This window comes from Lontra canadensis, unplaced genomic scaffold (assembly GCF_010015895.1).
Source record: "Lontra canadensis isolate GAN:19392208 unplaced genomic scaffold, GSC_riverotter_1.0 scaffold31, whole genome shotgun sequence".
Taxonomy (NCBI): Eukaryota; Metazoa; Chordata; class Mammalia; order Carnivora; family Mustelidae; genus Lontra; species Lontra canadensis.
Window position 1 is genome coordinate 3,619,825 of NW_022631025.1, and position 13,032 is coordinate 3,632,856.

Consider the following 13,032-nt stretch of genomic DNA (forward strand, 5'->3'; position numbering starts at 1 on the left):
CCAGTCCTCCACACTATCGGCTTGTTTTGCCGACTGACTGGCATCATTTCATTACTGTTCCTGAGGACTTGCCAGGTGCCCAGTGGTGCTCTAAGCAGTTTTCAAAGTTCAGTCTGTAGCTCTTTTTGTGCTGAACCGTAGATCTGAAGCTGGGTTTTCCTGGTATACTTCAAAGCTGTATATTCCAACAGATTGAATGCAGAAGGTGATGTGAGCCTCCTACTATCTTCTATGAATCCAAACTCTAAGGAGATTTGCAAAAATGTGAAACAGTTACCATTCTTCTCTATATTTTTGGGAAATATTTTTCCCAAACGTGTAATATTTATATATTTATAAAGACCTATCCATTTAGAGAGAGTGAGAGTTCGTGAGCGTGCGCGCAGGAGCCGGGGGAGAGGGAGAGAAGCAGTCTTCCTGCTGAGTGCAGAGCCCAGGGCGGAGCTCAATCCCACACGGACATCGTGAACTGAGCCGAAATCAAGAGCTAAGATGTTCAACTGAGCCACCCAGGCACCCAAAAAGCATAATGTTGATTTTTAAACGTTAAAGTACTTTTAAATTTCACACTTACAATACCGTAAACATCGACACATACAACCCACATTAGCAAAAGCTTTCTGAGGTCCTGGGACGGAGAGTTTGGGGCCCGCTCGTCTAACTGAACTTGACTGCAGCTCTAGAAGACCGCATCGCGGGTGCGGGGAGGAGGAGATCGCCACTGACCCCCAGCCTCCCGCTCAAGGCTCCAGGAAACCTACTAGTCCGGGGCCACGCTTCCACACCTGTGAAGTGCGGAGGACGATGCTTCCACCTCATGGGACTGCTGGAGTGGTTCTGCGCCAGGTAGCAAGCATGAGGTGATACTAATAACCCCGTGCGAGATGAGGCACATCCTACTCCTACAGAAAAGGAAGCGGGGGCTCAGGGACGCCAATGCCTTGAGGGGCTTCCACGACTGAGCGGTCCGAGGCTTGCGGACCACCGTAACCCCGGCCTGCCTGGACACCCCTTCCCCTACTTGCGGGGCCGCCCGGCTGCCCCCTTTCCTTCTCCCCGCCCGCCGGATCTCTATCTCCGCCACGCCAGTGCTGGGCGCCGACCAGCCGCCGGCTGCTCCCGCTTGCCTCACTTCCGGCGCCAGGACCGGAAACCTCCTTTCCGGTTCTCAAATCCGCGCTCCGGAAGTGAGTCACCGTGCCAGCACCCAAGATGGCCTCCTGATCATCCGCCGCAGCGATCAATGGAGGAGAAGCGGGCACAAACCCGGAAGTTGCCCGACTCAGCCATGGCAGCCGCCGGGGGCGTGGCTTCCGGCGGCCGGATCCTGGCAGTCGGGGCGACAGGGTCGAGCTGAGGCCGTGGCTGACAGGCGCTCCTCCCCCGACGGCGGTGGCTGGTGCCCAGGCGGACGGGCGGCCCTCACCTCGCGGCCGCGAGAGGCGCCAGGGCCGCACCGGGGGATGGACGAGGGAAAGATGGACGAGAATGAATGGGGGTACCACGGTGAGGGCAACAAGAGCCTGGTGGTGGCCCACGCGCAGGTGAGCGGCGGAAGGTCGGCGCAGTCCTGGGCCCTCACCCTGCCCCCGGGGAGTTCCGTGATCCCCCAGCAACACTCCCTCCAGGGTCTGTTCCACGACCCCATGGTGCCCCCTGCCGCGTCCCGGCTAGTTCCGAGTACCCCCAGCAAGACTCCCCCGCCCCAAGGGTCTGTTCTACGACCCGCTGGCACCCCTCTCCCGGCGGATCGGTTCTTCCGTACCCCCTCCCCCGCCCCGCGTAGTTTCGCATCCCCCGTATCCGCGTTCCCTCGGGTAAGTTCCGCGTCCCCCCAGTGTCACCTCTCCCCTCAAGTCGGTGCCACCCCTCGCCCAGTGTAACCCACGTCAGGGCTGCGTCCGCCCAGCACCCCCACCGCCACTGCGCCGCACGCGGTGCCATGTCCGATTGACCAGCCGCGATGGGGCGGAGGCTGCGCCGAGAGGCCGCCCGGGGGGTACCCGGGGTCCGAATGGGGGTCCGGGGAGTTGGAGGAAGCAGCGAAGTGCCAGGGGTGCTGGTATCTCTCGGCGCCAAGGGAGTGTATTCTCCAAGACCCACGGAATTGCTGTGCTCCTGCAGCTGTTGCTAATAATGATTTGCCCAGGTGTTCTTGTTCAGTCTTTTAGAATTTAAAGGGTTTCTTTTTCTTAATTCAGTGAGGGGCTGCAGTTTCAGAAAGTGCAATAAGGACTCGCAGGGGAGTGAATCCAGAAAGAGAAGCATGTGGATTCCTGTAAAGCCCCAAACCTCTGACGTTTTGCTGATACAACTAGGCTGGAATGTGGTGGGCAGAGGAGGAGCCCTGGGTGTCACCAAGGGGTTAAGAGCTGGGGAGTTGGAGTCACACAGCTGGGTGCCATCCCAGTTCTACCACTGCCTGGCCCAGGCGCACTTTCTGGATTCATAAAGTGGAACTAGGAACAAAGTGCCCATTGTGGACTTGCTAGAAGGTTAGGTGAGCAGGTGCTGGGCAAGTGAACACTGCCATCCCCTTTGGACTTCAGTGAGCGCCCTGACACGTGCCGCAGCTCCTACCGGGTGGCACCCTGCTCTGTGGTTTCTGCGCGGGCTGTGTGGGGTCAGTGGCAGGGGAAGCTGCAGTCACCCAGGTGGCCCCTGTGATCTGCCTTTGCATTTTGTTTCCCATTAGCGCAGTCAGGCAGCTGAAGAACTGCACGCAGGCTTCAGTCAGGATCTTCAGATGAATAATGGGCAACACTTAACCTAGAGCCCTTCTTTGCGCTGTCTTCTGGGCCCCGTGGTGTTTGAGGGTGGGGCGGGGCACGGGATATTCCAGCACGGGTCCCTTGGGGTGTTGGGTTACTGTTGTGACCCCTGAACCCTTTCACAGAAGAAATGCTCGTACTCAGTTCCGTAGTAGGCTGGGTAGCAGATCTTCATGTCACGTAAGGCTAAGGCTTCCTTTTGAGTGGGGGCTAATTACCGAGTTGCAAGGGTGTCAGATGGAAGAGCAAGGTACAGACTCAAAAGAACATGAGGCTGGAAGCTGGGAGGCCTCTGGGGTGGCCACCATCACCGTCCCTTCCTCCCCACCAGCCCAGCCCCTCCCCCACAGCTCAGCCCTTTCTCTTAGGGCTTGTGTTTCCTTTCCCTTTTCCATTCAGTCATCAGGCTACCCAGGACCTGTGCTCTTCATGCTTATTTTAAGTCGAAATTTGTTCTTCTGTGCTCATTCCAGCCTGGTTGGTGTTAGCTCCTTGTCGCAAGTGGTCTTGTGAGGAAACGTTCCCACCCAGTGAAGTTTCTGACTTTGCCTCTTGAACGTGGAGAGGCCTTCGTGCTTTGCCTGGGCCTTGAGGTGTGGAAAGGAGGGTAGAGCCCAGGAGGCAGCGTTTCAGGGCCCTGCTGTGCCCGAGGAGAGGGTGCGTGTGCCGGGGGGAGAGAACAAGTGCTCCTGCTCCCCAGACCCACCTCATTCAGTCCAGCGGGGAGGGCGGCTTCGCCAGTGTTCTTGTGGGTCAGGACACTGTCCCTTTTCAGCTCAGCTTTCAGAACTGAGTGTCCTTAAAAAGTGCCACAGCCATCTTTCCTCCTCTCCAGCATCATGATGTGGAGTGCCTTCAGGCAGCCAGTCCCGAGGCCCAGGGTCTGCACTGAAGGAACATGGGCTAGCAGGTTGGGAGGCTTTGAGAACTTGTAGACTGTGGGGCCTGTGCGGGCAATGTAAGACCCAAGGGTTGGTCAGTTCCTGACAGGCTGCTGTCCGCTGTCTGGTGGCTCCTCCATACCACTGCGGAGGCCCTGCCTTTGCCACCCTGGGCCTGGCACGGACCCTCTGTGCTGCACCGAGGCTGTGGCCTGCCCAGCACTGTATGCAGGGGGACTCTAGGAACCCGCCCCATGGAGGGGTCCTGGGCAAGGGCATCTCCTCCGTGGGAGTGCACTGTCCTCCACTCCTGTGGCCCAAGGACCCTGTGGCTCTTCTAGTGGCCTGTCCCACTTGGGCTCACGCTGAGCTGTGGTCAAACCCTTGGTTGTCCTCACGTGTGCTGCCATGTGGGCTTTTTCTCTCCTTCTCCATCTGCACTCGTCCTCCTCACCTTCTCGTCGGGTGGCTTTGGCCCTGCCCTGTCCTGGGAGGGTCGCGAGTCTGGCTTGTCACGCCATCTCTTAAGTGTCCCCAGTGGTGGGAGCAAGCGGCCCTCCATCCAGCGCCCCTCCATCCAGCGCCCCTCCCCTGGGGCTTGTCACATCAGCTCCAGGGATGCATTCCTCCCTGTCGACAAGTGAACACAAAATACCTGCCAACCAGAATCTTCTGCGAAATCGCAGGAGAAGCAGCTCGTTTCTGCCTTCCAGGTTCTACAGCCTTTCTAAGCTTCTGAGGGTGTGTGGGACCCTTTACCTCTGCGACTGTTCTGACGCCCTGGGTGTTTGTCTGGGTCCTGAAGATGCGAAGTTCAAGCAGTCAGGGCCCGTTTCACTCCTCTTTCCATCTTGGTTTCGGATTTCTGGTTTGTGGATCATATATGATGGAGATGCTGCAGACAGAGGAGCGTTCTGTTCGGGCTTTTTTTTGTTGTTTTTTGGTTTTGTTTTGTTTTTGAATATGGCATATTCCCAAGTCCTGGGCCACTCCCTTCTTTAATTTTCTGCTGAATCTAGTTCAGAGAGTCTTAACATTTTGTTGCTTCTAGTGTTTTTGTTCTTTTTAAACAAGTAGTTCATTCTGTTTGGAATTTTTCGTGGTGCTCGTCCAGGTCGACACAGCTGATGGGACTTCTTTCTCGGGGAGGCCTCACAAGAGAGTTCTGCATGTGACCCTGCCTGTAATCGTTCCCGGGATCACCTGTAGTCACATGCTAGGATTTGTGATTTCCAGCCCTAACCTAGGGGAGCTGAGCTCTGCCTGTCTGGGCCTGGTCTCCCGAGGTGGCTCAGTGGCGTCCCTGCCTACTGTGTGCTTCCTCCTCAGTCCGGACGGCACTTGCCCTGTCGACCAGGAAGGTCCACAGGGTTTCTGTGTGTCCTGGGGAAGGACCAGACGGCACCACGGGCTCCCCTACCTCACTGTGTGTGTATGTCTGGGTGGGTCTGGGGGCCCGGAAGGCTCCCCGCAGACCTGCTCTTGCTTCTCTAGGACACCCGCGCCATGCACTCCGTGCAGTTGGGGTCTGTCTTACAGGTCCTTCTCTTCTGGCTGTTGGATTTTCCGTCCTTTCAGGGACCACCCAAGTGCCCCTTCTGCCCCACCCCCCAGGTGTCTGTCCCCCAGATGTTGGCCGGGGTTACTCCTCCACTGTCTGCTGCCCCCCCCCCCCAACCCCCGGCCCCTGCTTGAATCCATGACCGCATTGGTCCTGTGGCTGCTGTGGGTGCAGGCCAGGCAGCCGGAGCTTGGGAAGGAAAGTGTCCTGCCTCCTGTAGGTCCCCTGCTGTCCCAGTGCGCCCCTCCTATCTGGCCTCCCTGCGGTGTCCTGCCTGCCCTCTGTGACATGGCTCGCCGCCGGCTTCTCTATGGGCCTGTCAACCCAGCGCCTGTCCTGGCCCTGGTCCCCTCTCCACATTGCCGGCTTGGGTTCTGTCACTGGCATTCTGACGGACTAGGCTGTGGCTTGGCCTCACGAGCAGCCAGCCCGGGCACTGGGACAGCACCCCGAGGGGTGAGCCTTTCTGTTGTGTTTCTCTCCCTTTCTCGTGGAAGTTGCTTGGTCCCCAGTGCCCTGTGGTCTTCCCGGTGTGTCCTGGCCCTGAGATGGTGCACCTGCTGGTGCCCGTGGGCGCGGGGCGGCCTCCCCCTCCACCCCCCATCTGTGCCGAATCAAGGTGCCTTGATTCCACCTGCGGGTTCCCTCCTTCGGGCTTCTCGTGGGCAACTGGCCCTCTTAGTATGTTGTTCTCTGTGGTCTTTCATTCTCCTGTGACGCTAATTACTGCTTGCTGTCTCCGCCCAGAAAATACAGAATATTGGAGGGAAGGTAGTGAAAAGCACCCAGTATTTTCCCACTGAGAAAATAATTTTTGTCACTGCTTTGGTGTACTTGCTTCCATTTTATGCTACTTTTTTTTAAAAGATCTTATTTATTTATTTGATAGAGCACAAGTAGGCATAGAGGTAGGCAGAGAGAAAGGAGGAAGCAGGCTGTCCACTGAGCAGAGAGCCCGATGGGGGGCTCGATCCCAGGACTCTGGGATCATGACCTGAGCCGAAGGCAGAGGCTTAACAGACTGAGCCACCCAGGTGCCCCTCATTTTATGCCTTTATTGGGTGCTCAGGAATCCTGTTTTTTTTTTTTTTTTTTTTTTTTTTTTTTTTTCCGCTTTTTCACTCAACCTCAAAGCATCAGCGTGTAGAAAATCCTTTGCCCTCGTGTTCAAGGCTGCAGAGCCCTTGGGCGGCCAGAGTCCCCACTCCACACGGTCAGACATTCACGTGGCTGCACAGTTAGGGCCGTGGCTTCTCAGGGGGTCACAGGTGTGGCTTCCAGGCCATTTGGCACGTGATGCCCCCCTCCCCAGCCTGAGACTTCTGTTCCTTTCGTAAGTGACAAGTTGTGACCTTCACTGTGGGCTTTGAGGTAGTTTAATGTGTGTGTGTGTCATACTTCCACTCACTGACTTTTTCTGCTTGTGAAAATCCCAGCTTCGTGTCCTCAAGGGCGTGAGCGCCTGCAGCGCTCTCCTGCATTAGGCTGCAGGGCATCCCCGAGACTGTCCCCTTCTCTCCACTTTCCTGGCGTTCTATGCTGGACAGATGTTAAGAAGTTGTCCCAGTTGTTGCTCCCTGGAGATGCTGTCACCGGTGTTGGATCCTTTCAGACTTTTCCATATAAACGGAGTATGCACATACTTTAAAACTTTTTATTTTATGAACTTTTAAAAATGAAGTGTAGCAAACCTACAGAAACGTGCCTGGATCGTAAGTGTGTATGTAGCTTGATTATCACTGAGTGCAGGGACGGGTGATCCCGTGACTCACAGTGCTGTGACCAGCCCCTTCTAGAACATTCCTCAGGGACAGTCCCACCCACCTGTGGGGTGGTCCCCAGGTCTTGCTCTTACCGGCTTTTGAACTTGACACGAATGGAGCTGTACCCATATGCACGTGTCCAGGTGTGTTTAAAGCCCCGTTTGTGCCCTTCCTCACTCACCAGTGCCTGATGACTGCAGCTCTGTATCTGTGAACCTCGGTCTGTGTCCTGCACTCTGAGGTGTGGATGGCATCCTGCTGTGTCCAGCCACCGCGCTGTTGGCCCCCAGGGGTTGTTTCCATTTTACTGGGAATTACGAACCACACTCCCGCCTGCAGTAGCTGCGGGCTCCTGGGTACCGTAGTTATTTCTGTGAGTTTGATTCCTGGGAACGAGCTGGCTGGGCCAGAGGTGTCTGGTTTTCCTGGTTGCCCTGGGACCCAGGCCTGCTCCCCCTCCCCACAGCCACTCCATGGTCCCCAGGCTTGGGGTGGGCACTGACTGGACTTTGCTTTATTTCCCAATAGCGTTGTGTCGTGTTGCGTTTCCTGAAGTTCCCTCCAAGCAGGAAGAAGGTAAGATTTGTGGGCTTGCCACCCTGTCATTAATTATATAAGAAAACTTTGTTTTTTTTTCCTTTGCAGAAATATTAGTGCTAATTATAGAAATTTAAATGTGACACAGCAGTGGGCACAGAAAGTGGGGTGTCCGTAATCCCTGTAGGGCCAGCGTTTTGATCTTCCTGGGTTACTTTAGGTCCCCTGGGAGGGTCTGCGGTTCTGAGTGAGGAGCAGGCAGGGAGCCCCGCTTGTGGCCAGGACATCCAGGACCAGGGCTCAGCTTTGCCACCCCGCTGGCTCGGTTTCCCCATCTATGGGATCATAGCTGTGACAGTGAGTGGGTGCTACTGGCGGAGGGTGGCACAAGTCCTAGCGGGCGGTGCTGGTGGGGCCCGGGGTTTCTGTTCACTGAGGCACCAGGCAGAGAGCACTGTGGACGTGCTCAGCGAGCTGCCTCCCAGTAGTGTCTGCATCCCTCCAGGTGGGAAGTGGCTGTGGTGTGTGTTTGGGGGTGATTAAAAAGAGAGGCAGGGGCCCTGGGTAGCTGGGGAGTGAGGGGTGGGTGGCAGTTGGGTCCCCAACGGGGTGCGGGAGAGATGAGTCCGCTGGGTTGGGGGGCCTTGCCCGGGGGGCAGGCGGCGTGAATGGCTTTGGAAATGAAGGGCCTTGCAGAAGGAGACGAGGGCCCCGAGGGAGAAAGCTGGGGGGCCTAGGGACGGTGTGGGACCGAGGAAGGTGGCCCCAGGCGGGAGAGGGTGTTTCCTGACTTAGCGGCCTCTGGAGGCGTGTGGGTGTTGTGTTCCTGTGGGATCAAGTGGATCCGAGTGGAGGCTAGAACCTTCTCCAGGCAGCTCACACCACCCCTTCCGCCGAGCAGTCTGCAGCACCTGGAAAGGCCACGCTCTCTGGATGCCTCCGTCAGTGTTTCTGCTCAGATTTACTGAGGTGGTGTCTGAGGCAATAGCTTGTCTGTATTTTACGAGTGGGACGATGTGCCACTGGCCGCGTGAGCGGTGGGGAGTTGCATGGGGTCATTCTGTCGACGGAAGAGCTTTCTGTCGGGAGCTCTGTGACCAGGCCGTGGGCGCCCCGGGAGCGCCCGGGTTTGCTGTGGGGCCTTGTTCCCACGCAGGCTGCGGTCTGCGCGCGCTTCGGGCCGTGGGCGGCAGCGCCATGCGCGACCTTCCGCGAGCCCACAGCCTGCTGTCCCCGCAGGTCCTGCCGTCCACCCTCGGCCTGCCGCCCTGGGCCAGAGGGAGGGACTCAGGGCTGATTTCCTTTCTCCCCCAGATCTCATAGCCTGTGGGTTAAGAGCCTCCGACTGGGAAGCAAATATTCTACATTTGGTTGCTGGGGATGCAAATCAGAATGCCTGGTGATTTGGGGCTGGGAGAGATTTTCAAAGGGGCATTGGTTAGGGGCCGTGTCCTTGTGGGAGGAGGGCAGGGGCGGCGGGACGGACATTCCCTCTGGCGGGCCTGGCGGTCTCCGTGGTGAGGCTCCCCTGCCCCCAAGGCCCGGGCCTCTGGTGCGTATGCGGCAGCGACATGCGGCCCCATGCGGTGCCAGCTGCCCCCTGGTCACTGAGGCCTCCCTATGCTTCTCTTTTACAGACCTCAGAAGAAATATTTCAGCACCTACAGAACATAGTGGACTTCAGCAAAAATGTCATGAAAGAGTTTTTGGGGGAGAACTATGTCCACTGTGGGGTGAGTGACTTTGATTTATGGAGTCTGAATTCACAGGCACCTTCCGTGTCAGTTACGCCAGGTCTCGGTGATCGTTTGGACCTTAGTGCTTCCTGACGACGCTTGTGTTCAGGTGCTGCTCTCCGGGGCCACACGGCGGTGCTGGGCGCTGGGCGGGTAGTCTGACGCCCGTCTTCCAGCCGAGAAACATGAGGCTCAGAGACCACCTGAGCCCCGCAGCTGCTAGGACCCCTGGCCCCCGCCACCCTGCTGTCCTGGGGGGCGCTCCAGCTTGGTGAGGTTCTTGGGGCGGATCTGGATGGCATCCCTGAGCCCTCTGCCACCGGGGGTCCATTGGGGCTGCGGACCCTCTTGCGGGGTGGGTCTGCTGTGGGGTTGGCAGGGCAGTGCCGGCTGCTGGCCGGGGACCTCAGCTGCTCCTGACGTGGGCTCACGAGGGGCTGCGAGTGTCCATGCGACCTGGCCCTGGCTGCCCCAGCTCGTGGTCTGAGAGATGACCTGTCCTGGAGTTGTGTCTGTCCTTTCCACAGCATCCTGCTGGTCTTGTGGGTCAGCCTGGGTGGTGTGGGGCTACACAGGGGTGGGGGTGCCCAGGGCTGTCCTGGTGAGGTCCCCAGCTGTCCCGCTGGGAGCCCATGTCTCTGACCAGCCTGGATGGTGCCTGAGCGAATGCAGCTATGCTGACTGCCAGCTCGCTCCTTGAGAGGGCATTTCTCTGCTTCGCAGTACGTGGGGGATGCTCTGCACCTTTCTCCCAGGAGAGCTCCAAAGGGCGGTGGGGAGCTCGGGGTCCCAGCCGGTGGGGTCCTGGCAGGAACAGCATCAGGATGTAGTCCCAGGGCCCATGGTACGCTCGGACCCCAGGTGGGGCTCTGTTTGTCTGCAGCGGATAGGGCTCTGGCGAATGAGGTGAGCTCACAAGCTCACATCCTGGGAATATCCACCCCTTTGACACATGTCCTCTGCAGGAAGACACTGCCAAAGTGCAACCCAACCTGCTTTTTCTTCCTTGTACGTGGCCCTGCACGGTTGAAGCGCAGGCAGATCACATCTCTGGTCTGCTCAAGGCCACGTTCGGGCAAAACCAGCCTGAGGGGACAGTGACTGCTGACGCCAGTTGGGGGCGTCGAGTCCTGTGGGGTGGGGTGGAGTCGAGTCCTGGCGAGAGCCTTTCCCTACCCCCTGTCCTAGCACAAGACAGACAGGCCCGTGCAGGAGCGTGAGGCTGGCCCGAGCCATAGGCACACCCACCGAGCCGGGTTTGGGACTGGCCTGGGCCTGTCCCTGGGGGAGCTGGAGGTTAGGAAACAAGGAAGAGGCTCTTTTCCTGGGCCTCCAGGTCTTGCATCTTCAGTACCATGAGGGGTTGAGGCACTGATGGAATGTGAACAGTGTTGCCTTGCTTTTGTGGACCCAGTTCTCCGGAGGTGAACGCCACTGGGGCAGCCTCGACTTCACGTTTGACCTTGATGTGATGGTGAGGGGATGCTTTTCTCCTGGGGGAGCTTCTGGAAGACTGGACGTGCTGCTCCCCTGCCAGACCCCCTCCCCCCGACCCAAGCTGGCCGCTCTTTGCCCTTCTCCGCACGCAGTTGCCCTGTCCCTTCGAGGGCAGCTGCCCCTCAGCAGAGACGCTGGTGTGGCTACCCTGTCCGTGTTACACTGCTGGGAGAGGACCTCTGTGGTCCTAACTAGTTCTTCCCGACCCGATACTCTGTGCAGGTGCTGGCCGCCTGTCTGTCAGGCAGGATGGCGTGGGTCACGCTGGTTCCGGAGTCGGAATCAAGGGTTGGTAAATGTAGCCTAGTGTTAAGGATGCCTAAAATAGAGCTCATCATAAAATTGGGAATTTTAGGTGGTTTAAAGAAATGTAGTTCTGCTTTTCCCCTTGGTGGCTGACCTGGGCCTGGCGGTCGCTGCGCTGAGAGCAGCCGATCCCCGGCTGGCTCTGGACGGTCCCGTCTGCTGCTCCGCGTGCTCCCATCGTGGCGGGGTTTCTTCCCGCACCGGCGGAGCCGGCCCTGTCGGTGTCAGATTGGGTGGGAGCCGGGGAGACCGACTAGGAGGCGCCCCTTTCCCAGCAGAGGCCCGCGCTCTGAGAGGGCCTGTTGCTCCGCACACAGACACCTTTGTGTCTGTTTGATCTGGTCGCATCCTCAGGACAGCAGAGCAGCTTGTATTCGTAAATCCACATGCTGAGTAATTTAACGTGGTAAAATACGCAGACTGTGAAGTCTGCTATTTCCCCGAGTGTTGGTGCGGCGTCAAGCCGGCTCCCGCGGCGTGCTGAGTGTTCCGTGCTTGTTCTTACAGGAAGTGGTTCAGCTGCCTTTAGATTTCGTGAAACGGCTTTGTCTAAAGATACAGTCTGAGAGACCAGGTAAGAGCTCCCGCTTGCACATTCTGTGGGTGATTTAAATATTCCATTTGGAAAATGTTTGATGCGTTACTCCTGTTAGGCTGATGGCATTTCCAGCAGTTCTGCTGCCAGAAACCTTATTCTCAGCCAGGAGTGCTCGGAGCGCATAAATACGACTCTGGTTGTCAGATGGCCATGTCCCTGCACAGAGCATCTGAGCCGTGAAACGCTTCTGGGACCGAAGGGGAGCGCGGCCTGAGGGCGGGCAGGGTGGCTGCAGGAGTCCTGAGGGAGGGGGTGGGGGGGGCCCAGGCGCCCTGAGTACTGTCTTCCAGGGGTGGGACCCACCTGCCTGCTCGTCCTCCTGCAGGCGGTGGACAGACGGGAATGGCAGTGGGTGACAGCTTCTCCCCATCGCCTCCGTGCTTTTCTGCACAGGCTTGGGGCAGCGTTGACACCAAGCACGTGAGAGCTTTTTGTTTTGGTCAGAGATCGAATGTGACGTCCGTGGCGTGGAGGGTGGCCGTGTCGCCTCTCGAAGCCTGGCCAGGCAGCTGGGGGGATGCGGGTGGTCGGTGTCCAGTCCTTCTGTGATTAGGAAATAGAAAGCAAGCAGGACAGTTGTGCCCCAGAGCCTCTGGTTTGGGGCGCTGTGCAAAGCCAGGCTCTGGTGCCCGAAGGAGGCCACCGACACGTCCCAGCCAGGACTGGGTCGCGGCTATTCCTTTCTGGACCAGGGGAGACTGATTCCTCCTCTAGCAACTCTGCATCATCATTTTGTTTTATGGTTACCAATTAAATGTATCCAATGTGACAGTCGCAAGAGCTGTCCCTCGTTGTAATAATGCCTCGTAATTGGCCTCGTTACGTGACTGGAGGAAGGCTGAATCCCCTTGCGGCCCAGAGACTGCATCCTGGGCGCTGTCGTGGGCCCAGCGTCGGGCGGGTGGTTCCGAGAAGCAGCAGTGTTGGAGGGCTCCGGAGGAACCGGTTGTGGAGGGGGCGGTGAGGCTGCTCCTTCCTCTCTCAGCTTCTGCACTAAGGGAGTCGCAGAGGCGGGGGTGGTCCCCAAGACCACCCCCTCCTTCTGGCAACGCTTACACAGTTGGGGGCGCCCACAATGACCTCGGGTCTGATGATTTGCTAGAAGGACCTGAACTCCCCGTTATCTTCATGACTAAGGCTTCTCACACTGAGGGCCGCAGATGACACCCAGACCAGGGGAGAGGCTCTGCGGTGCATCTGTGAGACCCTGCATGCGCTCCCGGGCGGCTTCTCCACTGGGCTTGTGCGTGCACTGCTCGCTTCTCCAAGCAGCAAGGTGTGACCGCACGGAGGGGGTTCCAGCCGGGGTCGAGGCTGGGGCGCACCCACACAGCGGGCCGCCCCTCTGAAGGGGGAGCCGGTTCTGCCGGGCCCGGACCCCT

The 13,032-nt window shown here is 58.2% G+C and overlaps 1 protein-coding gene across 3 annotated transcripts in view; it reads left to right on the forward strand.

Annotated features, from left to right (window-relative positions):
• Positions 1-1,317: 1,317 nt before the first annotated feature.
• The window catches only part of IPPK (inositol-pentakisphosphate 2-kinase), a 41,997-nt gene continuing 30,282 nt past the window's right edge, over positions 1,318-13,032 (forward strand). The window contains exons 1-5 of one of the 3 annotated variants that reach the window (XM_032866460.1): positions 1,503-1,544; positions 7,505-7,552; positions 8,828-8,912; positions 9,151-9,246; positions 11,560-11,626. In XM_032866460.1, the coding sequence (XP_032722351.1) occupies positions 9,208-9,246; positions 11,560-11,626 (106 nt within the window). In that variant the 5' untranslated portion in view covers positions 1,503-1,544; positions 7,505-7,552; positions 8,828-8,912; positions 9,151-9,207. Of the gene's footprint in view, positions 1,545-7,504; positions 7,553-8,827; positions 8,913-9,150; positions 9,247-11,559; positions 11,627-13,032 lie in introns of all 3 variants that reach the window. The other 2 variants (XM_032866458.1, XM_032866459.1) reach the window with 2 other exon arrangements.